This window comes from Elephantulus edwardii, unplaced genomic scaffold, assembly GCF_000299155.1.
Source record: "Elephantulus edwardii isolate Elephantulus edwardi_28Jun2011 unplaced genomic scaffold, EleEdw1.0 scaffold00129, whole genome shotgun sequence".
In the NCBI taxonomy this organism is placed as follows: domain Eukaryota; kingdom Metazoa; phylum Chordata; class Mammalia; order Macroscelidea; family Macroscelididae; genus Elephantulus; species Elephantulus edwardii.
The window spans coordinates 8,727,642-8,752,027 of record NW_006399879.1 but is presented as its reverse complement, the minus strand read 5'-3'; the positions used below and the strand labels follow the sequence as shown (position 1 = coordinate 8,752,027).

At 55.2% G+C, this 24,386-nt stretch overlaps 1 protein-coding gene across 3 annotated transcripts in view; it reads right to left on the bottom strand.

The window, feature by feature from the left end:
• JAKMIP1 (janus kinase and microtubule interacting protein 1) overlaps positions 1-24,386 on the bottom strand; it is a 95,418-nt gene that overhangs the window by 28,900 nt on the left and 42,132 nt on the right. For 2 of the 3 annotated variants that reach the window (XM_006893629.1, XM_006893630.1), the window contains exons 8-17: positions 23,773-23,901; positions 22,267-22,395; positions 19,620-19,703; positions 15,946-16,008; positions 13,845-13,943; positions 10,136-10,237; positions 9,227-9,280; positions 8,855-8,920; positions 2,914-2,982; positions 207-284 (exon numbers count right to left, since the gene is read on the bottom strand). In XM_006893629.1, coding sequence (XP_006893691.1) covers positions 207-284; positions 2,914-2,982; positions 8,855-8,920; positions 9,227-9,280; positions 10,136-10,237; positions 13,845-13,943; positions 15,946-16,008; positions 19,620-19,703; positions 22,267-22,395; positions 23,773-23,901 — 873 coding nt within the window. The remainder of the gene's footprint in view (positions 1-206; positions 285-2,913; positions 2,983-8,854; positions 8,921-9,226; positions 9,281-10,135; positions 10,238-13,844; positions 13,944-15,945; positions 16,009-19,619; positions 19,704-22,266; positions 22,396-23,772; positions 23,902-24,386) is intronic. The other variant, XM_006893631.1, reaches the window with a different exon arrangement.

The window sequence follows — 24,386 nt, the reverse complement described above, 5'->3', positions numbered from 1 at the left end:
TGAGATCCCCTTTGTAGACCTGTCATCTCTCCTCCCCCCAGCACTGGGAGCCCCTGTGTGGATCTGTCATCTCCCCAAGCACCACAGACCCCTGGGAGGAGCTGTTTCCCACCTCCTCCAGCTCTGGGGACTCCTCCATTGGTTTCTGCTCCAAAGGAAGAGCACCCTGGCGTGGGTCTGAAAGCTGGCACCCTGCCCGCTCCTACCAAATGAGCCTGGTCCAGGGCTTCCTTCCTGTAGTCCAGCTCCTCTTCCAGGTAGCCCTTCTGTCGGCTGAACAGGTCCTGCAAAGAAGAGGCTGTAACAGTGTGGTCTTCAGGGTCAGCACACCCATCCTGGCAGAGCGCACTCACCCACCAGGGGCCCAGGTGAGTGGGAACCTGGGGTCTCCTGCTACTGCTTGTGGTCCCCAAACAGGAGCCACTCAGCCGGGAGCTGCCTCCCTGACCATGCCTGGCTGCTCACAGGGCTGACTGTCCGTGAGACCTGAGTGCCCACGGGCCTGGCTGTGCACAGGGCATGACTGTCCACAGGGTCTGACTGTTCATGGGGCCTAACTGTCCACAAGAGCTACCTGTCCATGGGATCTGACTGTCCACAAGGCCTGGCTGTCCATGGGGTCTGTCTGTACATGAGACATAGATATGAGGCTGGCATCCTCCTCTTCGGTGGATGACCACAGTGACCTTGATGTCCAAGACAATTTCACAGACACCCTCTGGATTCCTCTCACTTTGTCAAACTCTGAACTCAGCTTCAGTCATGTCTACATTCAGTATGAAATATCTCCGCCCCTGTCAGTCCTCAGTCACCTCCTGACGCCACTGGGTCATCTCCTGATTATCTCCCCTCTTGATGTCCCTGGACACCCCCTGATGACCCCGTGCCATTTCCTGATGCCCTCACATCATCTCCAGATCAGTTCACCTCCTGACACCCTCGAGTCACCTCCCAATACCCCTGGGTCACCTTCCGATGCTCCAAAGTCACCTTCTGATGTCCCCAGGTCACCTCTTAACACGCCCCCAAGTCACCTCGCAATGTTCCTGGTCATCTGATGCTGTCATGCCATCTCCTGGTTATCTTCATTCCTGACACCCCTGGTCACCTACTAACACTCCTGGGTCACATCTTGAAACCCCAGGTCATCTCTTTTTGATACCCCTGATCACGCCCCAATACCTCCAGATAATCTCCTAAGACTTCCCGATTATCTCCCCTCCTGACACTCTGAGGTCACTCCCTGACACCCCACATCACCTCCAGATGCCACAAGGTCACCCTTGACATCCTCAGTTACCTCTGACACCCTCAGATAATTTCCAAGCACCCTCTGATTATCTCCCCTTCTGACACCCCCTGATCACCTTCTGATGATCATCTCCTGAGACCCCCCAGATCACTCCCTGGCACCACAGGTTACCCCCTGCCACTGCCACATCATCTCCTGACACCTCAGATCACCCCTTAACACCCTTGGTTATCCTGTGATACCCCAGATTACTCCTGACACTGCCATGTCACCCCTTGACATCCCCAGATCTCTCCCTGACACCCAAGGTCACCCTCTGACCCCAGGTCACTCCTGACACTACCATGTCACCTCCTTATGCCCCAGGTCACACCTTGACATCCCCAGATCACCTCCTGACCCTAGGTCACTCCTGATGGTACCATGTCACCTCCTGACACCTCAGGTCACCCCTGTCATGCCCACATCCGGGGGGTCCTGTAAGCATGATTGTTCTGAAGTGGATCTCTTTCACTGGAGGAGACAGAGGGCTTGGGAGGACCAGTCCTTGCTGCTGTCTCTGGGGGCTGACAGGAGGGTTGCGACAGGCTGCTGGCTCTAGCTCTCACTGCTTCTGGACCTCACACAGATCCCGCTGCCCAGAAAATCCGTCCTCCCTCACCTCCCACTTTTACTGGGAGCCTTGTGATGGGCTGTGACGTCTCCAGAACCTTCTCCCCTGGGCAGCTTCCTTGATGCCCTGGGTAGGTAAGCACCCTCTGCTCAGTCTGAGAGTGAGTGACCCACTGCCAGTACCAGGTATGTCCAGCCCGTGCCCAGAGGGTCTAGTCTCGCCTCTGCCCCTCCATCATCTGCCTGCACTGGTGGGTTCGGCTTCCACCTCTCAGACCCTTGCCCCCAGTGTGGAGCTGCCTGTGGTGGGAATCGTGCCCATGTGCTCCTGAAGCATGGTCCTGGCTGCTGACCACTGAGCAGAACTTCACAAGGACAGTCACTTGGAGCGGCCCAGGGCAGAGACTAACAGAGAGCCCTGCACAGAGAGGAGGCGGCTGACTTCCTAGCTGGGTCTCTGGCTGCTCCATCAGGGATTCATTCCTCGTCCACCCAAGAAACTACGATCCCACCCCACCCAGAAGAGACTTTGGGACCCTCTCCCACCTCAGAGGCGACCTCATGACCCCACTCTTATCCCAGCAGGGTCTTTGTACCCTCCCTCCTCTTTGAAAGGATGTTCTGACCCTTACCTCATCTCAGAAGGTATTCTTATGACATTCTCCCACCCCAGAAGGGACCTTCTCATTCTCCCCACCTCAAAAGGGACATTCTGACCCCCACCCTATTCCAGAAAGGACCTTCGGATCCCACCTCACCTCAGAAGGGACCCTCTGACACCCACCCCCGCCCCAGAAGGGACCCTCTGACCCCATCCCATCTCAAGAGGGACCCTCCAATCCTACCTCACCTCAGTAGGAGGCTTCTACCCTCATCCCATAAGGGCCCTTCTGACATCCCCCACCACCACCCCAGAAAGGGACCTCCTGATCCTTCCCCACCTCGGAAGGGCCGTTCGGAGCCCCTTCTGCCCGGAAAGGATCCTCGTCCCACCCCACCCCTGTGTTCTGTCTAGGAAGGGATTCCAGGCCCCTCCCACAAGGCCTCACCTTCTCCTTCTCCAGGTCCACCATCCTCTGGGCCAGGGCAGCTTCTGTGCCTTCCATCTGCTTCAACCACTGGAACACAGTGTGCAGGTGCAGAGGGTGAGGCTGGTGCCTGGAGGGGCGGCAGGTGGGCTGTGACGCACGTCAGCATTGCACAGGTGGGTGGTGATGTCATCAGGAGGCCCGGGTGTGAGGCGTGTGAGGCACCGAGGGTGTGGATGTGAGCCTCTGAGAGCCCAAGTGAGGGGCAGACCTGCGCTGAGTCCTTGTCCTCCCACCCACATGGGCAAGCCAGCATAGCCACACCACACATCATGAAGAAGCCTGAGTGCCCAGCACCTCCAAAACCACCACCTGCCCCGGCTCATGGCTCGAGAACCTGCCCTTGGACAGCCCAGGCCAACAGCCAGCAGAGAGGATCCCAGAGCTGCAGGCAGGTCTGTATACACCACACACACGGAATCTGAGTGAGGACGTGAGAGCACATTCCGGACTGCAGAGGGGCTGCAAGGCTGTGGAGGCAGGTACAGGAGACAGTGTGCACCTGGAGGGGCCAGGACAGGTGGCATGCATCTGCAGGGCAGGCAGGTGGCATGCACACCTGTAGGTACAGGTACAAGTGTGGTGCACACCTGTTGTGGAGCTAGTCTAGGAAAGGCAGGCACCTGTGAGGGACGGGTAAGGGTAGGTACATGTCTGCAGAACATGAACAGGTTGGATTCATACCCGTGTTTCTGCAGGGCAGATACAAGTTGGGTGCACACATACCTACAGGGGGAACAAGTCTGGGAGGTCCATGCATTTGTGAGGAGTAAGTGAGGGTGAGTGTGCATCTTCAAGGGGTAGATAAAGGTGGGAGTTCATCTGTGAGGTGAACAAATCTGGAAAATGTCCACAGCAATAAGGCTGATACAGGTGAGATGCACACCTACAGCGTCAGGTGTGGTGGCGAAGGCTCATCCTTGCTGTGAGTGTGGGACAGAGGGTCAGTGCATGGTGATGGGCAGGTCTCTGAAGGGCAGGTGTGTCGGTGTGTCTTCACACCTACATATCTGGACACGCATATCTGGAGGGAAAATCCATGGACTAGGCCACTAGCTCCTATGTCTGCCAGCTCAGATCATGTCAGAATGATTGTCAGTCTGCTTCCTGCTAAATCCACAGACACATCCCAGCCTGCACCCTGACCTCAGTGGGCTGACCTGCTGACCTGGCCTTCCCTGTCCTCCTGCTTCCCTGCCTCAGCCTCATCTGTCCTCCCATCTGCAGTTTCCAGGCTCTGTGATACCTCTCTGCTCCTCTCCTGGACCTCCACCCCTGTAGGACTCTACTGAGTGCCCTCGTAACTCCTCCCTCCGTCCCCGCCAAGGCCTTCTGCCTTCCGCCTGGTGAGTTCTCTCACTAACACTGCTTTCACCCTAGCCCCATCCGCACTCTCCTCTCCAAGGATACCTCCTGTCCAGAGGGCCAGGCCCCTGCACTCACCCTCCCCTTGAGCTCCGGCTGGTGATGGACCCCACACTGTATTCCACAGGACCTGCAACCAGGCCGCACCAGAGCTGCCCTTCTGCCCAAGCCCAGGCCCACTGGAGCCAAGTGCTCGGATGCAGGCCCTCTCCGGGAGGCTGACCTCTGCGCCCATGGGCCAGTGGCTTCTGGAGTCTCTGTCCCCTGGGTCAACCACAGGGCATTCACCGGCGGGTCAGGGGTACACGGCCCACGAAAGGCATGCCCAAGGCGGGTAAGGAGGAATCAGGCACCTGCCCTGCCCCCTTGGTCTTTCTGGGGAGACCTGTGAATGGTGAGGGGGCCCTAGTGGCAGTGAATATGGAGTTTAGCTGTTGACCCAAAGGCCACACCTTTCTCTGGTATGAGTGCACCAGAGGGTCTGCAGAAGAAAGACGGGCGGTCCCCTTCTGTGTGATTTACAGCCTGAAAGGCGCCAAGGGCAGCTGCAGTTGTGTCCAAACTGAAAACAAAGCATTTTAGCCTTCTGCGTAGGGTGCAGGCTGCCTCCCATCTGGCAGCTCAGGGCATCTCTGAGCCTCCCTGTCCTCTCTTGGGATTCCTTGAGACCAAATTCTCTGTTTGGGGGTGCCTTGTGTCCAATGACGCTGCCTAAAAGAGGGAGGACATTCATTTAAGGCTGGAACATTGCATGGCATCTCAGCCTGAGAAACGATAGAGACGAATGATCAACTCCCTGCACGGTTCAGGCCTCAGGCTCTGCCTGGTGGGGCTCTTGGAAAAGCCACACGTGAGCTGGTCTGAGTGACAACTGGAGGATAGCGATGTGGCTGATGGAACCCGACAGGACGGTGAGATTTTGTGTTCTGCTATGTGAGGGTACAAAGTTCACCTACACTTCTCCAGATGCTGCCACACAAGGATAACTTTCAATAAATGTGGTAAAGTGTTTCTAGTTGAGACTGAAGCCTCAGCGGGGGGAGGTCCCACGTGGCTGGCGTCCATCTGTGAGCAGACCAGCTCTGGGGACCAGCTGCCCCATCAGCCAGGACAGTTCAGGCTCCACACTGATGGCCGAGTCCCCAGAAGCTACTTGGTCCTGGAGAACTAAGCAGTGAGTCCTTCTCATAGGTAAGTGCTCCCAGGGACCTCGCTGGCCTTTCCTCCCCCGAGGCCTCGCCACTGGCCCTAAGCATGAGCTGGAGTGTGGTGTGGACCAAAGCGCTGAGGGCAGTGGGTGCCTGCAGTCCAGGGCAGTCTGACAGGACCCTCCAGTCATTGAAGAGTGGACACCAAGTCCCTCCACCTGGGGTCAGGGCACAGGAAGGGTCAGCCTCAGAGACTGAGGGCCATGGGACAGGGGTTGCTGTAAGTCCTACCCAGTACAACGACAGCAAGGTGTGCTGACCCACCAGGGAAGTCTCTAAAAGCAGCCAAAGATGATAGCAGCTGGCAGTGCTGACCAAGGTGGGCAGAGACCAGCTTGGTGCAGGCAAGTCTCCCAGCCCAGTGAGCTCAGGCCAGCAGCCAACTGCTGAGGTCACCCGTGTGGGGGCTGGAGGGACCTGGGGCGCCTTACTGCGGTCCAGAACCCTCACCTGTGTTGGGGTGGGAGGAACAGACAGGCAGCTCTGGCTAGCAGGTGTGAGGCTCCTGCCACCTGGACCGTCGGGAGGCAGGCAGATGGCAGTGCCCGAACGCTCAGCCTGGCCATCTCACCATCCGACGCACTGCTGCCTCCTGCTTACCTGGCCACAGCCCTGCCCGGCAGCTCTGCGAAGCAGGCATCACCCAGGTGCTGTGAGCACACTTCGTCCCAGTCCACCTTAGGGGAGGACCCACCCAGATCCCAGGCAGGGCCTTCTCTGTAGGCGGGGCTGGACTTGGGGTCTCTGCTTTTACTGTCTGAGCATTCCCATGTAGCTCCTCGGGTGGGAAGCAGCTTTTCCAGATGTGAACCATGCACCAGGTGCTGCCCCCCTGCTAACACTCCACCTGCCAGGTGTGTGAGCACCCCCATGCACCTGAGGAAGGGAACGTCCAGGGCAAGTGGCCAAGGTCAGGCAGCCTGGACCCCACATGAGCACAAGTGACCATAAGCTCCAGGCAGCACTGGCTGGGCCAGGAGGAGACAGGCATCTGGGGAAGAACCCCAGTTAAGAAAGGCCCAACTTGACAGCCTCAAGGGCTCTTTCAGCCAGTGTTCTCAGAGCCACCAGGGAGGGAAGATTAACCAGACCGACCACTGCCAAAGCAGGATGTTGCCTTAAGAAGACGCTGATATGTGACCTGCTGCTTCAAAGTTACAACAGGTTATCAGCTCCAGGAAGGAGCTGCACCCAGGAGAGGACACACACTTGATGATTAAGAACAGGGAACAGATCTCCATAAAGGCTCTGGCCAGTTCCTTGGGACAGACACACACACAGAGGAGAAGGGAACTCTATCTCGGACACCTGGTCTGTTCCCTCAGAGAGAAACATCCCTTCTTTGTACAGGCCCCGCTGTGCACTAACACCGACAGTCACACCGACAGTCAGAGGAAGCTCTTTACACTGCACCTTAAAGCAAGGGGCTCCCTGTATCAGGCCGAAGTCTCACGTGGACACCCTGCAGGGACTCCCCACACCAGGACTAGGTGAGGCATTTTCTCTCTGCGAAGATGCTCTGTCTGGTCCTTTTACTTTATCTCTCTCTGTTGTTGGAACACCATTTATTGTCTAGACATTTCTAGTTCATAACTCTTTGTAGGAACTCAGTGAAGTTATTAGGTGTTCTCATTTGAAATGAAGCTTTACTCTCTTCACTGTACCCCCTCAGCAATGTCTCATTGCTGTGGCTTACTTCCACAGGAGGGTCTGCAGCTTCCTGACCTGACAGAGGCAGCACACCTCCGACAGACAGGAAGAAGTCAGCACCTTCCCGGGCACAGCACTCGAGAACTGAGCCGCACGCACCACCATTACGTGTCTGTTGGGAAAACAAGCCCAGAAGATCCAGTGGAAACGCTCAGAAGAAAGGCGGGAGGAGAGGGGCGCCTCCAGCACGGCCCTCAGCACCTCCAGCGCCCGGGGGAGCACCGCCCAGCACCAGCCAGGCTGGCCTGCCCACATCCAGGTGCTACGGTGGGGTCAGGCCACTGCGGTCATCGTGGCGCAATCGTGGACCACATTTCTGGGAAACATCATGAACATTCTTGTCATTTGGCAAAACAAGTCTGGATTTGGAACCTACCCTTGGAAGGCATTTAAGATGTAGCTAGAAATAGGTAAATGTGCAAGCTCCCCCCAAGCAGTGGCAGATAGTGGAGACACCTTGCCACCAAGAGGCGAGGAGCGCGGGTCTCCCCACAGGGGGACATGGAGGACGGGGGAACAGTATACACCACTGTGAACAGTGTGGGTGTGTGCTCATCCATGTAAACAAATGGGTGGGAGAAACACACGGTGCCTCAGGTGTGTCTGAACACCCTCCCATGGCCCCTGAGGAGTCTGTGGGACGAGTCTCTCCAGCCAGAGCCCAGATGACCAAGCACATGCAGGTACAAACCCAGAGTCACCAGGACACATGCACCAACAGGAAGACACCCATGCAGCTTCTAGATGGGGCTGGACACAGGGTGGGACAGACAGAGAGACGGCAGCACTCATGGTCCCTGTGCAGGAATATATGGAGGGACGGGGCACAGGCAGGCCTGCATATGCTCTCTGTGTGGACCTTGGCAAGGGGACAGGGGACATGGACAGACGATGGCCTCCATAGGGTCTCTATGTATGGCTGGGGGCAGGGGCAGGGCATAGACAGTCTCTGTGTGGGGTTGGGCTCAGGGGAGGAGCATGGACAGATAACACCCAGCTGTCTCCATAGGGGGCTGGGCATGAGGATGGGGACACAGACAGACAATGCCCCGTGGTCTCTGTGTGGATAGAGAGGGCACAGACACACGGGGGTAGACAGACAATGGACTATGGCCTCTGTGTAGACAGACAGGGGCACAGACACACGGGGGTAGACAGACAATGGCCTGTGGCCTCTGTGTAGACAGACAGAGGCACAGACACACTGAGGTAGACAGACAATGCCCCGTGGTCTCTGTGTGGATAGAGAGGGCACAGACACACGGGGGTAGACAGACAATGGACTATGGCCTCTGTAAGGAAGGACAGGGGCACAGACACACGGGGATAGACAGACAATGCCCCGTCGTCTCTGTGTGGATAGAGAGGGAAAGAGACACACTGGGGTAGACAGACAATGGCCTGTGGCCTCTGTGTAGACAGACAGGGGCACAGACACACTGAGGTAGACAATGTCCCGTGGCCTCTGTGAGGAAGGACAGGGGCACAGACATACTGGGGTAGACAATGCCCCGTGGCCTCTGTGTGAACAGACAGGGACACCGACACACTGGGGTAGACAGACAATGGACCGTGGCATCTGTGAGGACGGAGAGGGGCACAGACACACTGGGCTCTACCTTCTCGCACAGGGCCAGCACTGTCCCAGCCTGGATGATGGCCACCTGCTCGTCATTTCTCAGATTCTACAACGAAAATGGCGTTTTAGGTTGGACGCCAGAGCATGTGCAGTCAGGCACTGGACATGTGGCTCTAAGACCAGCTCAATTCAGGGGTGAATCAGAAGTGCGGGTTATACCACAGTCCCCCCACTGAGGTAGTCTGGGTCCAAAACCCACTTCTGAGGGACAAGGCCCACCCCCCACTGGGTCACAGCCAGACAAAGCATCACAGTGCTGAGGGAACTCTCCAAACAGAGAGGTCAACCGAAGAAGCCACACACAGCACAGCGGGTCAGACGACACGGAACCGGAGACAGCGCACATAGTTACCCGGTTATCACCAAGGATATCTAACTTCTTCATGAGTTCAGACACATTCAGATCCTGGAAGAAATGCCAGCACTCACTGTGGGGCCACCAGGACCGGGCCCAATGCACCTGCCCTTCAGGAGCACACCTCCTCATGGCCTGCACCTCATCTGCCCCATGAGCACACCTCATCCTCACCTGCCCCTCGGGACAATTCTCAGCCTCACTTGTCCCTCCAGAGCTCTCCTCCCCCTCACTTGCCCCTGGCCCTCAGGAGCATGCGCACCTCACCTGTCCCTGTGGAGGTCGCCTCCCCCTGCCCTGGCCCTATCTTCACCTGCCTCTCTGGAGTACACCTCATGTTCACCTGCCCCAGGGGATCACTCCTCACCCTTACCTGCCCTCCAGGACACCTCAAGCTCATCTGCCTCAGGGGATCACTCCTCACCCTCACCTGGCCCTGTGGAGCAGCACCTTCACCCCCCCTTCCTCTGCCTCAGCTATCCTCTGTACTGGAAGAGTTCATCAATGTGATGGCCAAGATCACATCAACACAAACACTGCTTCACTACCCTTCTATGCATCTACCCTGGGATTCTCAGGGAGGACGGGCCTTCAGGAGTCTAGAGGGACCCAGCACAATGCAGCCACTTTGTGGTGTAATTGTTGCTGCTCAAATTCGCAGATGAAAAGACTGACGTGCAGAGAGGACTAGAGCTAAGACTTGGGCTGGGATTTGCACTTAGGGCTGCATTTGGGGCCTCTCTGCTTTTTTCTAACACTTGGGACCTTGAGCAAATAAACAGCTAGAACTCCAAATGGGATGGAGGGGTGGGGTGGGAGTCCCTCTAAAACCAGCTCAGTCAGGTACACAGTGCAGCCCTCATGCCCAGACTGGCATCTGCCTAGGGACCCACCCCAGCACGCTACCTTCACTCCTTCCTGATGACAGAACAGCTGGAGGGCACTGCCGCTGACCTCAGGGAAGGCGGCGATACGGAGGTTAAAGGCTGGAGACCTCCGCTCTCTCTCCTGGGGAAAGACGCGGTTGAAGAACAGAACTTCATTGGCTTGCTCACCATTTGCCACTTCCCACCTTACTTAGCACAAGTCTACAGCTCCAGGTGATGAGGCGTTACTACAGAGTGCATGCCCAGGAGACGCCACGACGCTCCCACGCCTCCCACAACCTGAGTCTGAGGGAGGCTGACACCACGACACTTCCACACCTCTCATGACCTGAGCCCGTGGGAGGCTGATGCCACGACACTTCCACTCCTCCAATGATCGGAGCCTGTGGGAGGCTGACACCACACTTCCCATGACCTGAGCCTGCGGGAGGCTGACGCCACGAAGCTCCCATGCCTCCCACGACCTGAGCATGCAGGAGGCTGACGTCACGATGCTTCCACACCTCCCATGATCGGAGCCTGTGGGAGGAGGATGCCACAACGCTCCCACGCCTCCCATGACCTGAGCCACGATACTCCCACGATGTTTCCACGCCTCCCACGACCTAAACCTATGGGAGGCTGACGCCACAATGCTTCCATGCCTCCCACGACCTGAACCTCCAGGAGGCTGATGGGTAAACCTGGGATAGCTGTGCAGTAACCAAGCCATGATGGTAACAGCACAAGGCCAGAACTTCACAGCCGTGTGGCAGGCACCAAACGACCCACTGTTTTGTGGGCAGAGATGGGCCAAGGCTCCCACCAGCAAGAAGCATGGAGGACTCAGACCACATGTTCTTTTAAGATAGTCTGCCAACTCTATTTGCAATGCTTCTATGCTCACTAACTTGCCCAGGTGTGCCAGGGTTGGCAAACAGCCAAGTTCTCAACTACTGTCTGAAGGCTGGAGGATTGGAGATGTTTGGAGACACCGCAGAATAAAGGTTTCATGGTCTACTTAAAAAAAACAGTGATGAGAATGCAGGTAGGCTAGGGGCCTAACTAGGAGGGTATCTCTGCACTGCGGGACGGCCGAGTCAGAGCTGCCTGGCTAGCAACAGGCAAGTCCGTCAGGGACCACTTCACTCCTGTCTGAGACTTAGTCACACCACCTCACCCACGAAGGAAGCTCAGCATCTCCCATTTCAAAGGACGGCCGTCCAGCTGCTACAGAACTAAGTCCAAAGTGGGGCAGCTGACTGACCATACACAGCAGTGCATTTCCACGAAGGACAGAGCATCTGGTCACCGAGAGATTAAGCACAATCCTAGAAGTGCCTGTGTCCTGTGAAGACTCGACCTGACACTCCCAGAGTTGATGGAACAGCCTTGAAGGCCAGGCCAGTGAGTGAGCAGACCTTTACTGCACACCTTCAATCGCCTTCAAGTCTTTGACTCTAACTGCCCCTGGGCAGGTCACAGAGCCAGCAGGATGCTCAGACCACTCCTGCAGGGCCACCTAACCAACTGGCTGCTTTCCCTTTGCTGGCCACAGGACAACAGGGTCATGCAGGTCACAAGGTGGCCTCGGTGGGCTGGAGGAAGGTGGAGACACAGGCCAGCTAGGCTCCACCCACCTCTGGCCTGGTGGGGGACAAACTCTGGAGAGGAGGCCAACCTACACCAGGCAAGGGTAGACTCTCACAGAGGCTCTGTCCACACAGGGCCCCACCTGTACTGCCTCGTTAACCAAAGGTCTCCACATTAAAGATGACAGAATTAAAGGTGGATGGGACATAGATTTGGAAGGAACTTAGTTCAATCAGAAACAAGGTTTCTAAAGATTCTTTTCTGAAGCTGGGGTCTTGAAACTTTAAAAGTAGCCACTGGTCTCCTGTCTTGGGAACAAAACAGAGCATGAAGGAAAGCAAAGACTCAGAAGAAACTTTTCCAAAGGACTGACAGACCACGGAACCACCACAGCCTGCGTGACCAGGGACCACCAGAGGACTGACACACCACAGAACCACAGCCTGTGTGACCGGGGATGACCAGAACACTGACAGACCACTGAACCACAGCCTGGGTGACCGGGGACAACCAGGGGACTGACAGACCATGGAAACCACAGCCTGTGTGTCCTGACACCTGAGACCAGCAGAACTAGTTGGTGCAAACCCCTCAGAAAGCTGAGCTCACAGCAAAGGGCCCCAGACAGAGCCAGAGGAAGGTGTAGACAAGACTGGATAAATTCACATGGCAGAGACAGTGGACCCCTGAGCCTGACACTGTGCCTCTGTTCAACCAGGAACTGACACCATTTCCAGAGACCAGCTCGCGGCTAAGATAGGCCACAGAGTTAACAAAGACACCAGACAGAAACTGAGTTTCCGAACACAAGATCAGAAAGACAACTTTTGCCCAGAAGTGACCATAGGAGACAACTAGGGGTAGAAGAGCTATATAAGAGGTTTTGGGGACCCCCAACTAGCAGTAGTGATAGTGCTGCACACTGTGGGGAACACAGCCAATTCATGGAACACCAGGCACAAACTCCCCAACAGGAAGTGAAGTAACTTCGTGGACCTTCCTCAGAGGAGAAAGAGAGACTCTAGCTCCAACTAGGACAGGAACCAGCACTGGAGCAAGGTAACACGGCTCTGATGGAGCATGGCGATCCCTCCAGTGATGGGAGACCCTCCCCCAGAGAACGAAGAGTTCTGGCAGCATCAATAAAACCCACAGTTCCCCCTCACATGAGAGGTCCTGAGGAGGGGTCAGGCCATGGCCCAGCCATAGACAATGCAGGAGGTGCCGTCTCAGGTCAGGTGTAAACTGTCTTACGTGAAGCGGGCAGGGGAGGAAAGCAGGGACTGCAAACTGCAAAGGTGGGGTTCTGCTCCCAGGGTTCTGAGCATGCAGGTCTCAGCCGAAAAAGAGCAGAGCTGCATCTACAGGGGCCATGAAAGCTAGCCACAAGCTGAGCAAAGTGCTGAATGGTGTGACACTTAAACAGGAAAGAAATGGTAACAAAGTAACATGGCAATGTGACACCAGCCATATACTGCAGTGGAGGTGGAAAGCTGCCCACCCTGCTGCCACGGACGCAGCTGCCCCAGACACGGCTGCCCTGGACACAGCTGCCCACCTGCGCAGCACCATCTCCATCCACACAGACAGCTCTCAGGGGACAGAGGACTATTCTGTCCAACCTCACGGCGAGGCCACACAGCCTGCTTTTCCTGTCTGCCTGTCTGGACTCGCCTGTGCTGACCTCGGAGGCAAGGGCCACCCCAGCACTGCCACGTTATGAGCCAGGCTGGCCTGGCACCTCTCCTGTCTCAAGGCGGCGCTGCGGTCAGGCTGAGGGGTGTGTTATGACGTGTACAGTGCTCCTGGCACACTTGGCAGACGCACCGGGAACTACACATGCAGGAGAGAAGTAGTTATGGGAATGAACACAAAGAAAAAAGGCAAAACATTGCAAAAACAAATCATTTTATTAAGTGCAAAACAAGCTGTCGGCAATAAATATATGAGCTCTGGTTCACGTCCACGGACTCGGGCGAGCGTTTCCTCCGAAGGTTTTAAGGCAGTGGAATTACTCTGAACACACAAGTTTAAAAGGAGAAACGAACGCGTCCCTTCACACATGCCTGGGCGCACGGGCGTCACATGAATTTCAGTTTGGGTTCAAAGAGAATGTCGGCCCCATTGGGGAGCTTACAACAGAGAGAGTCTCTTACTTCCAGCTCCAGCACGCGGAACTCGAGCAGCTCGTTCTGGTCCTTGGCGTCCTGCATCTCATCCTTCAGATGGCTCTCCTCCACCTCCAGCCTGTAGATCTAGAGCAAAGACAGCTCTGGTCAGCAGATGGCCATCTGGAGGGTGGACAGAGGATATGGGACGAGTCATTGGGCGATGACCTGTTGCCCCAAGCCTGGAGGGTGGGACAGTGAGGCCAGAGCTGGGCATCCTGGTCTGCTGTCGATCCCTCCTCAGGCCAGTCCAGCAGGCTCTCATTGTGCAGCCTCATGTCCACGTTCTCTCCTTCCCAAAGTACCCCTAGCCATGTAGACGGGTCCTGGGCCTGGACACGGAGACCCCAGAGAGTCCTTGAGTCCTCCCTGCCCAGCCTCTGTGATGATGTTTACAGCGCTGATTTAGTCCAGTGGGGGGGGGGGGGTCTGTAAGCTCTGACCTGTGATCCACCTGGAAGAGGGGGGAGGGTCCCAGACCTCAGGATGGGGGACACAGAGGACAGTTTGCTGTGTCACCACAGCAGGGGAGGGCTCCTGGAATTGAGCAGGTGGGGCAGTGACTGTCCCGACCCCACATCTAGCATGTGCTAAGGGCACGGCGGTGGGGGCTCAGCAGTTAGTGCCGACAGGGGCCAGATGCCCTCCTAGAGCCTCAGGGTCAGTGAAGCTGGACCTCTATTTTTGACAAGCAGAACCCCAACCTGAGTAAAGCCACCCCAGCTCCACTTTGGGGTGCAGACAGCAGGTGAGGTGCTTCTGTGGGATGTACTGAAGAAAGAGCTAAAGGGCCAGTAAGAGGACTGGGGGTTGTGGGGCCAGCAGGCGTGAACACAGGAGGGCAGGGGTATTCACAGGGTGGTTGTTGTTGGGTGCCACTACTGAAGACTTCACAGGGTAGGAGACCTTAAAAACCATATGGGGCTACAAATACATTACCAGCAAACATACTGGAAAATCTTCAGATGAGAAAAAAGAGCAAGGGGCTGCCTGTGGGACACAACCACAGGTCCTTGGGCTGACTGGCATCTCACTTACGCTCTACTGAAAGAGCCACAGGTCCTTGGCTGACCAGTCTCTCACACTGCCTACTCCCCTGAGGACAGAGTGGCCCTGCGCTGACCAGTCCTCAGACACTATCTACTTCATCAGGGACGGAGAGGCTCTGGCCTGACCAGCCTCTCACTCCCTAGTCCACCAGGGACAGAGGACTCAGGGCCCCCAAACACACAGAGTCTGACTATGACACTACCTGCAGGGGGCCGGAAAGGCTCTGTCCACTCTGGTTTTTCTGAGGACAGAGAGGACCATGGCTGAGATCACAAGGCCTGTCGCCCCATGAATGCTCAGTGGGCACAAGAGGCCAAGCCCTATCTTGGGGGATGTGAGGGGAGTGGGCAGTGTCCAGCGGGGCCCGGACTGTGGAGAGGGTGGTTATGTCCAGCTGGGCGCTGATGGAGGCCCATCTTGGGGATGTGAGGGGTGTGAGCAGTATGTTCAGCTGGGCCTGACTTGAGCCTTATCTTAGGGATGTGACCATGGGAGTGGCAAGTATGTCCAGCTAGACCTTGCCTGGGTCCCATCTCGGGTATGTGAGGGGAGTGGGCAGTATTTCCAACTGGGCCTTACCTCAGGGCATGTGAGGGGAGTAAGTAATGTGTCTGGCTGGGCTCTACCTGGGCCCCATCTCGGGGATGGGAGGGGAGTGAATGGTGTGTCCAACTGGTCCCACCTCAGGGCATGTGAGGGGGAGTGGGTGGTGAATCCACCTGGGCCCTCCCTGAGGTTCTGGGCCTATTCCCTGTGGGTGGTGTGTCTAGCTGGGTCTTCCCAGGGGTGCTAGGCCTGGCCACTGTGGGTGGTGTGTCCAGCTGGGCTCTGCCTGGGGTGCTGGAGCCTGGACCCTATCTCGGGATGTAGGTGGTGTGTCCAGCTGGGTCCTTCCTGGGGTGTTGGGCCTGGCCCTCTATGAGTGGTGTGTCCGGCTGGGCCCTCCCTGGGATGCTGGGCCCTGCCCTCTGAGTGGGGTGTCCAGCTGGGCTCCCGCTGGGCCTGGCCCTCTGTGTGGGGTGGTGCTGTCTTCACATACCTTTTCCAGCAAGTCCTGGTTTGTTCTAATGAGCAGCTGCTTTTCTTCAACCCACTTGGAATCCTGAGGAAAACACTCAACATGTTCACGCTGTTGACACAGCAGCCCAACAGCCAAGTGCAGGGCAGGGTCACGGCCACGATGCTCATGATGGCCACCACTCTGAGGAACTTCCAACCTCAAAGATGGGACCGGCCAACAGCTCCCCAGTACCCCAGAACTGTACAAAGCAGAGATGCGGCCCCCTGCTTCCTGGTGGGCACCCTGACACCCCGACAGGGAGCCCTGCTTCTACCCTGGGGTACACAGTCAACTCTCAAGGGCCACCCTGCCCTGTCTGTGCCCTTTGTCACCCAGGTGAGTTCTGGGGCTCAAACCCATGGCCTGGAGCACAGAGAGCTCAGGGAGGGAATCAGAGAGGGAAGACCCTTCCCAGGCATCTCCTCCAAGCTCTCAGCCTCCCCTTGGCCATGAAAGTGGGCTTCAGAACTGGATATCCCTGCAGCCCTGGCCAGCAAACTAAGAGCACCCAGCTCCCATTGCCTCACACAGCCAGGCTTTGGGGTAAGACTCCACGCAGGCAACACAGGGTCCTAAGGAGACAAACCTCTGCTGAGTGGTGGCCAGGCACTAGGTCTAGCGTGGGCGGCAAACATGAGGTGATACAGAGGTGGTCACAGTCCAAAAAGCGTGATCCAACAGAATGGAAAATTACCAAGCAATAGAGTTACTATTACATGCAAGCAAAGTCTTGCTGGAGATTATAAAAAACAGCCAGAACACCACATCAACAGAGAACTGACAGATGTGCAAGTGGGGTTTAGAAGAGGCTGTGGCACCAGGGATAACACTGCTGATGTCAGATGGATCTTGGCAAAAAGCAGGGAATACCAGCGAAATGTCCATTTGTGTTTTATTGACTATGCAAAGGCATTTGACTGTGTGTATCACAATAAATTATGGTTAATATTGAGAAAAACGGAATCCCAGAACATTTACTTGTGCTCACATGAAACCTGTACTTAGACCAAGAAGCTATTGGACAAACAGAGCAAGAGAATACCACACGGTTTAAAATTAAGAAAGGTGTGCCTCAGGGTTGTCTATTCTCACCATACCTATTCAGTCTGCATGGTGAGGAAATAAATGGAGAAGCCGGACTTCATAATGAAGAATATGGCATCAGGATTGGAAGGAGTATCATCGACAACTTGTGCTGTGCAGATGACATAACCTTGCTCACTAAAAGTGAAGAGGACTTAAAACACTTGTTATAGAAAATAAAAGACTACAGTATCCAATATGTATTACATCTCAACTTCAAAAAGCCAAAATTCCTTATCACTGGGCCAATAGGCAACATCATGATAGACTGCAGGGGTTGGGGGGTAGACTAAAACTGTCCATTATTTCATCTTGGATCCACAATAAATACCCTTGGTACCAGCAGTCAAGAAATTAAAAGATGTGTGGCATTGGGAAAAATCTTCTAGCAAGGACTTCTTCTAAAGTTCTGAAGAGCAATGATTTAAGCTTAAAGAGTAAGGTGTGCCTGATCCAAGCCATGGTCTTTTCAATTACTTGCTACGCATAGGAAAGTTGGACAGTAACTAAGGATGACAGAAGATGAGTCAATGCCTTTGCGCTGTGGTGTTGGAGAAGAGCACTGAATATCTATCTCATAGGTTGCTTAAAGAACAAACATCTGTCTTAGGAAAAGTGCAACCAGGTGCTCCTTGGAGGCAAGAATGGGAAAGCTTCATCTCAGATACTTTGGGCATGATGTTAGGAGGGGCCAGTAATTGGAAAAGACATCGTTGCTGGGAAAGGTGGAGGGTAAGAGAAAGAGGAAAAATATACACACTTAGGCTATAACTATCTAATTGTAATGGAATTCTAGCCTAGCTGCCTATATGCTAGTCCACACGTGTATATGCTTTTGTTCTATGAAGTATATATACTTGAATTCCAAGAAGAATGTGGCATAAGTGTCAGAGGAAGACTCATCAATAACCTGTGTCATGCAGATGGCAAGACCTTGCTTGCTCGAAGTGAGGAAAAGTTGAAGCACTTGCGGTAGAAGATCAAAGACTACAGCCTTCAATACGGATTGCATCTCAACATCTAGAAGACAAAAATCCTCACCAGTGGATCAATAGGCAGAATCATGGTAAATGGAAAAAAAGACTGAAATTGTCAGTTATTTCATCTTACTCAGATCCATAATCAACACCCTTGCTACCACCAGCAGTCAGGAGGTCAGGAGACATATTGCACGGGGCAAGTCTGCTGTCAGGGACCTCTCCAAATTACTAAAGAATATTGATGTCCATTTGATGACTAAGATGTGTGATTCAGATCATTGTCTTTTCAGTCGCTTGCTATGCATCTGAGAGTTGGACAATGAATAAAGATGACAGTTTTGAAGCCATCAATGAGTAATTGATGCCTTGAGCTGTGGTGTTGGGAGTACTGAAAACCCCACAGACTGCCAAAAGAGCGAACAGATGAGTCTTGGCAAAAGTGCAGCCAGAGTTCTCACAGGAGACAAGGATGACAAAGCTTCATCTCACATACTTAGGGCATGTTGCTAGGAAGAGCTATTCCTTGGAGATGAACATCATTTTTGGAAAGGTGGAGGGTCAACGAAAGAGAAGAAGACCCCACTGAGATGACCTGCCGTGGCGACTACAGCAATGAGCTCAGTGTGTCAGAGATGGTGAGGACAGGACTGGGTCTAGGTCTGTGGTTCAGAGGGTCACTAGGAGTCGGAGACAGCACCTAACAACAGTCCATCCATGACACACCAGGGTCTCTCCAGCCCAAGCAGAGATAGAAATGTACCCGCAAAAGCCTATGCAGCATCCTAGCCCCAGTATCTGCGACCGTAACCTCATCTGGAAAGAGATTTGGAGGTGCTACCAGTTTGGTCAACATGAGGTCCCACAGGAGCAGGGACAGTCCTGACAGTACAGGTCCACTTCCTTATAGAGAGAGGGGGCGTGGCGAGAGCACGGAGGAGGGGCTGTACCCACCAAGGAGCGCCTCCCTCCAAGGCAGCCTGTGGGATGACGCTATGGATGCCCCCAGGAAAGGCCCCCAAGACAGTATGTGGATGACCCTGTGGATCCCCCTGGACAGGACCCCAAGATGGCCTATGGGATGACCCTGTGGATGCCCCCCCCAGAAGAGCCTCCTAAGACAGCCCCAAGATGACCTGTGAGATTCCCCCCAGGATGACCCCAAATGTGGCCCCCAGGACAATTCCCAATACTGCCCCTCAAATGATCCCCTACAATGACCCTCCAACGTGGCCACCAGGATAGCCCTCAAGGCAGCATGTGGGACAGCCCCCAAGACTCCTTCTGGAATCACCCCTCAGGATTATCCCCTCAACATGGACCCCCAATGGCCCCCAAGGATGCTTCCCCAAGACGGTCCCAAGAACAACCCCCAAGATGGCCTCCAGGATGACCCCTGAACAGGGGCCCCATGGACAGCCTCTGGGACAGCCTCCTGGATGATGCCTCAGGAGGTCCCCTAGGACATCTCCTAAGGACAGTGGCCAAGACAGCTAGGCCCTGAGACCTCCAGGGACACCCCAAGAGGCAGGGCAGCTTCTCTTGTTAACTTGAAAATGCCCCACCATGGGGCACACAGGCCCCCTTGCTCACCTGTCCCTTCTCCACAAGTAACTTCTCCAAGTCCTCGATTTTGGCCTGGCACCTTAGCAGGTCAGCTTGAAGTTGTTCCCGGGTCTGCAACAGAAGAGACTAGAGAGTCAGTGGATTCTCTTGGACCAAGGGCAGGAAGATGGTAAGGAAAGACACAAGCAGGTACATCTAAGACCAGGGCAGAGACCATGGGTATATGCATACCAGCCCACCTGTCACCCTCTGTATTCCAGACCCGTGCGTATACAGTCCACCTATCACACTGTGTGCACGCAGCCCACCTGTCACTCTTTGTGTCCCAGAGCCCGTGTGCACACAGTCCACCTGTCATGCTGTGTGTTCCAGAGCCCATGTACACACAGCCCACCTGTCATGCTGTGTGTCCCAGAGCCTGTGTACACACAGTCCACCTGTCACCCAGTGTGTTCCAGAGCCCATGGGCACACAGCCCACTTGTCACCCATGTCCGCACAGCCCACCTGTCACCCTGTGTGTTCCCAAAGTCCATGTACACACAGCCCGCCTGTCACCCTACATGTTCCCAGAGTCCATGTGCACACAGCCCACCTGTCACCCTGTGGGTTCCCAGAGCCCATGTGCACACAGCCTGCCTGTCACCCATGTCCACAGAGCCCACCTGTCACCTGTGTGCACACAGACTGCCTGTCAACCTGTGTGTTCCCAGAGCCCATATGCACACAGCCCACCTGTCATCCTGTGTGTTCCCAGAGCCGTGGGCACAACAGTCCCCTTGTGCCCTGTTGGTTTCTCTACCACTGACAGATATAAACATTTTTAAGAACCTGAAAGTCTTCAGTAGTCTCGGTTCTGACTCTCTTGCTTTTGGACAAAGACACAGAGGAGAGATGAGTCTCTTCAAGGGGGTGACTGAGGGCTGATGCCAACTGAGCCTCAGACTGATTTCACCAAAGTGTGAATTTTAAAGAAATCCTTGGAGGCAAGGATTCTGGGGCTTCGTCTGACATACTTTGGACATGTTGTAAGGAGAGACAAGTCCTTGGAGAGGGACATCATGCTTGGTAGGGTAGAGGGACAGCGCAGGAGGGGAAGACCCTCTATGAGGTGGATTGATTCAGTGACTGGGGTTATTGGGATGGGAGTGTCAGAGACAGTGCGATTAGCACAGGACAGAGCAGGGTTTAGGGCTGTTGTACACAGGGTCGCTATGAGTAGCAAACGACTCGACGGCACATAACAACAACAAATAACACATACTTGCCTTAGAAAAAATAAGAAATAAAAAAGGGGGGGTGAGTGAGGCAGGAACAGGACACAGGTCTCAACTTGGCCATCAGCCCTGGGCAGCAGTACCCTTCAGCAGTCAGGGCCTCACCCAAGGCTGTATGCCAGGAGGGCTGCAGGGCAGCAGTGCAAAAACTGGGCAAGTGGGCAACAGCAAACAGTGGGGACTGTGGTTCCCTGGAGGCCATGTCCATCTCAGCCAACATCATAGGAAGCTGTGCCCACAGCACCTCCAGGAACCCAAGTTGTTAAGCGAAATCATTAGACTTCCAGTTGTTGTCTATTATATGAAACTGAAACCAACACAAAACAAGCAAAAGGACTCTAGAGCCCAAGTAGAGCCCTAATCCTGCAGCCAGCTCTCCGGAAGCTTCCCTCAGAGCAGGGCGCCCAGAGCTGCTGGAAGCTCGAGGGGAGGAGTTGGGGGAAGAGGTGAGTTGCTCCAGGGAGAAGGACAGCCTGCACTGGCAGCACAGCTGGACTTGGAGCTGCAGGGGAGGGAGGAAGGGACCCCAGGAGGAGGTGCATCTAACCTAGCAGTACTGGGCGGGATAGTGATGCCATCAGCTCATCGGACCTCTGAAGCCTGCAGACAGCACATATGGTTTTGTTAAACGTCCACACCACAGCCACTTCTACCAGGGTCCATGGCCTCCATTCCTGCCAGTGAGAGCTGGAGCAGCACCAGATGGATGCCTGGGTCTGAGGCCCTTCCTCCTGCCAAGCCCCAGGTACACACTTCAGGATTCAGGCCCCTGTCAACATCCCCATGCCCGGACTCAGCCCTCTGCCTGCCTCTACACACCCTCTACCCCGACTCAGCCCTCTGCCTACCCAAATCTCCTACCCCCAGCCCTCTGTCCACCTCTGCATACCCTCTACCCCTACTCAGCCCTCTGCCTACCTCTACACACCCTCTACCCCTACTCAGCCCTTTGCCTCTCCAGATCTTCCTCCACCCAGCCTCTTGCCCACCTCCCCATACCTCCACCCAACACTGTTTCCACCTGCATCTCCCCACACCCAGCCCCCTGTCCAACCTGAAGTGCCCTCACCTAACCCTCTGCCTACCCAGATCTCCCCTGACCCAGCCACCTGCCTACATCCATGTGTCCCCACCAAGTCCTCTGTTCACTCACATCTCCTCCCACCATCCCCTTGCCCGACCCCATATCCTCCACCCAGCCCCCTGCATGGTTCCTGGCCCTTAAACCCTTGCCTACCCTCACATCCCCTACCAGCCCCCTGTATGGTCCCTAGGCTCCCCCTGGTCCCTAAAACCTTGTCCATCCCCACATCTTCCACCCAGCTCTCCATATGGTCTCCAGAATCCCCCTAGTACCAGACCTGGCCCCAGCACCATCTGCCCCCACTTCATGCTTACCCGGGCCTCTCTCTCTGCATCCAATGTCCCTCCCACCTGTTCCTGGAGCAAGGCGTAGGCTCGCTGTAGGGCCTGGTACTCCCTCGTCAGCTGGCAGAACCGCAGGTCAGACTCCTCCCTGGTTGTAGCCTGGATATGAGGGCAAGAGGGGTGTGTGATGTGGTGTGGTACAGCATGATGTAGCAAGATTTTGTGTGTGTGTGATGCAGAACAGTGTAATGTGGTGTGGTACAACATGATGTGATGTGACGTGGTACACGATGTCACATGCATGTAACATGGTATAACAATGATGTGATGTCACTTGGACAGCATGATGCCACATGGCATGTGACCTGGTACAGCATGATATCGCATGCATGTGACATGGTACAGCATGGTATGATGTGACATGGTAAAGTATGATGCCACATGGTACAGATGATGCCACACGGCATGTGACCTGGTACAGCATGATGTCACATACATTTAATGTGGTGCAGCATAATGTGGTGTGTTGTACTGCATGATGTCACATGGCATGCGATGTGGTATAACATGAGGCCACACCACATGTAATGTGGCATTGCATAATGTGATGTGACATGGTATAGCATGATGTCACATGGCATGTCACAGGGTGTGAAGTGATATCATGTGATCTGATGTCATTGCATCTAATGCAGTGGACAGGAGCTGGTCTGGATATCGTCAGCTCCAGACCCCATTCTTGGATGACAGTTACTGACAGTGGCCATGGGAGCAAAGGGCTGTGGGTCAGAAAGGTGACCCCATAACTTGTGGAGCTCCCAGAGAGAACAGGGGATGTGGCAGTACCATCCACAGCGTGGACCACAAGGGCTCTGCTCCCACCCGGGGCATCTCCAGAGCAGTGACCACTGGCTGTGTAGACGTCAACACAATAGCTCACAGAGAACCAAGCAGGTTCCACCCCAGGACCCAGATGGCAGATCTGAGCCATCATGACAGGACACGGCAGCCTGGCTGCACACTTCCATGGACACACATGCTACGGGCTGAAGGAACAACTGCGAAGCATCTGGATGTAAGCTGAGAACTGAGGTGCTACAGCTGTCGTCAAGGCAGGAACAAAGCCCGATGCCCAGGGCCCCACCCCTGACTATGAGGTGCTTCCACCCCACCTTGGCCCTGTGAAGTCAGGGCTGGCAAGCAGAGCTGGTAGGAGCTCCCACTGTCCACTGCCTTCCTCTGTCAAGGGGATCAGAGACCTCTTAGGTTTGGATCCAGGGTACATAGCACAGAGGAGAGGGCACCTGGGGATTCCTTGGTGGGGAGCCGGCATGGAGTCATCTAGAATGGCCTTCTGGAAAGACTGCTAAGGGGGCAGATCAGCAGGGGCCGTGGGAGGAGACAGGGCAGAGAGCTTGGCCAGCTGACGTGGCAGCACACGCAGCCCAGCCTGGGTGAGGCCTGTAGAGCACACCTCTGGCCCGAGGGTCCCAGGTCCCAAGGCCCTGGTAAGGGCTTCGGCCTGGGGCAGTTTACCTCGTCCACATCTTCTTCTGGTGTGGCTGGTGTCCTGTCTGTCCTGTCCGTGTTGTAGGACGTCTCTGATAACGTTTCTGAGTCCACAGACTCCTCATCAAATCCAAAAAATGTCTCCACAACATGCTTCTGTAAGAGTCAAGTACATGTCATCAGGAGGGGCCGGGGAGAGGGGACCCTGGCATGAGTGTGGGGTGGGGGTACACACCATCAGGAGGGACTGGGAAGAAGGGAGCCCAGCACCATTGTGAAGATCAGGTACAAACCATCAGAAGGGACTGGGGAGAGGGGACCCCGGAACTATCATGGGGTGGGGGTACAAATCATCAAGAGGAAGCAGGGAGAGGGGACGGACCCTGGCACCATTGTGGGGTGGGGATACATATCATCAGGAGGGATGAGAGGAGAGGCCACCCTGGCTACTTTCATGGGTCAGAGGTCATATACCATCAGAAGGGACCAGGGAAGATGGGACTAAGGGAGAGGGGACAATGAGAGAGGGAAATCTGGCCAGCATCACAGGGTGGGGGGTGAGGGGTGGGCACCATCAGCAGAGGAGGGGGGAGCCTGGCCATCACTGTGGGGTGAGGGGTGGACACCATCAGCAGAGGAGG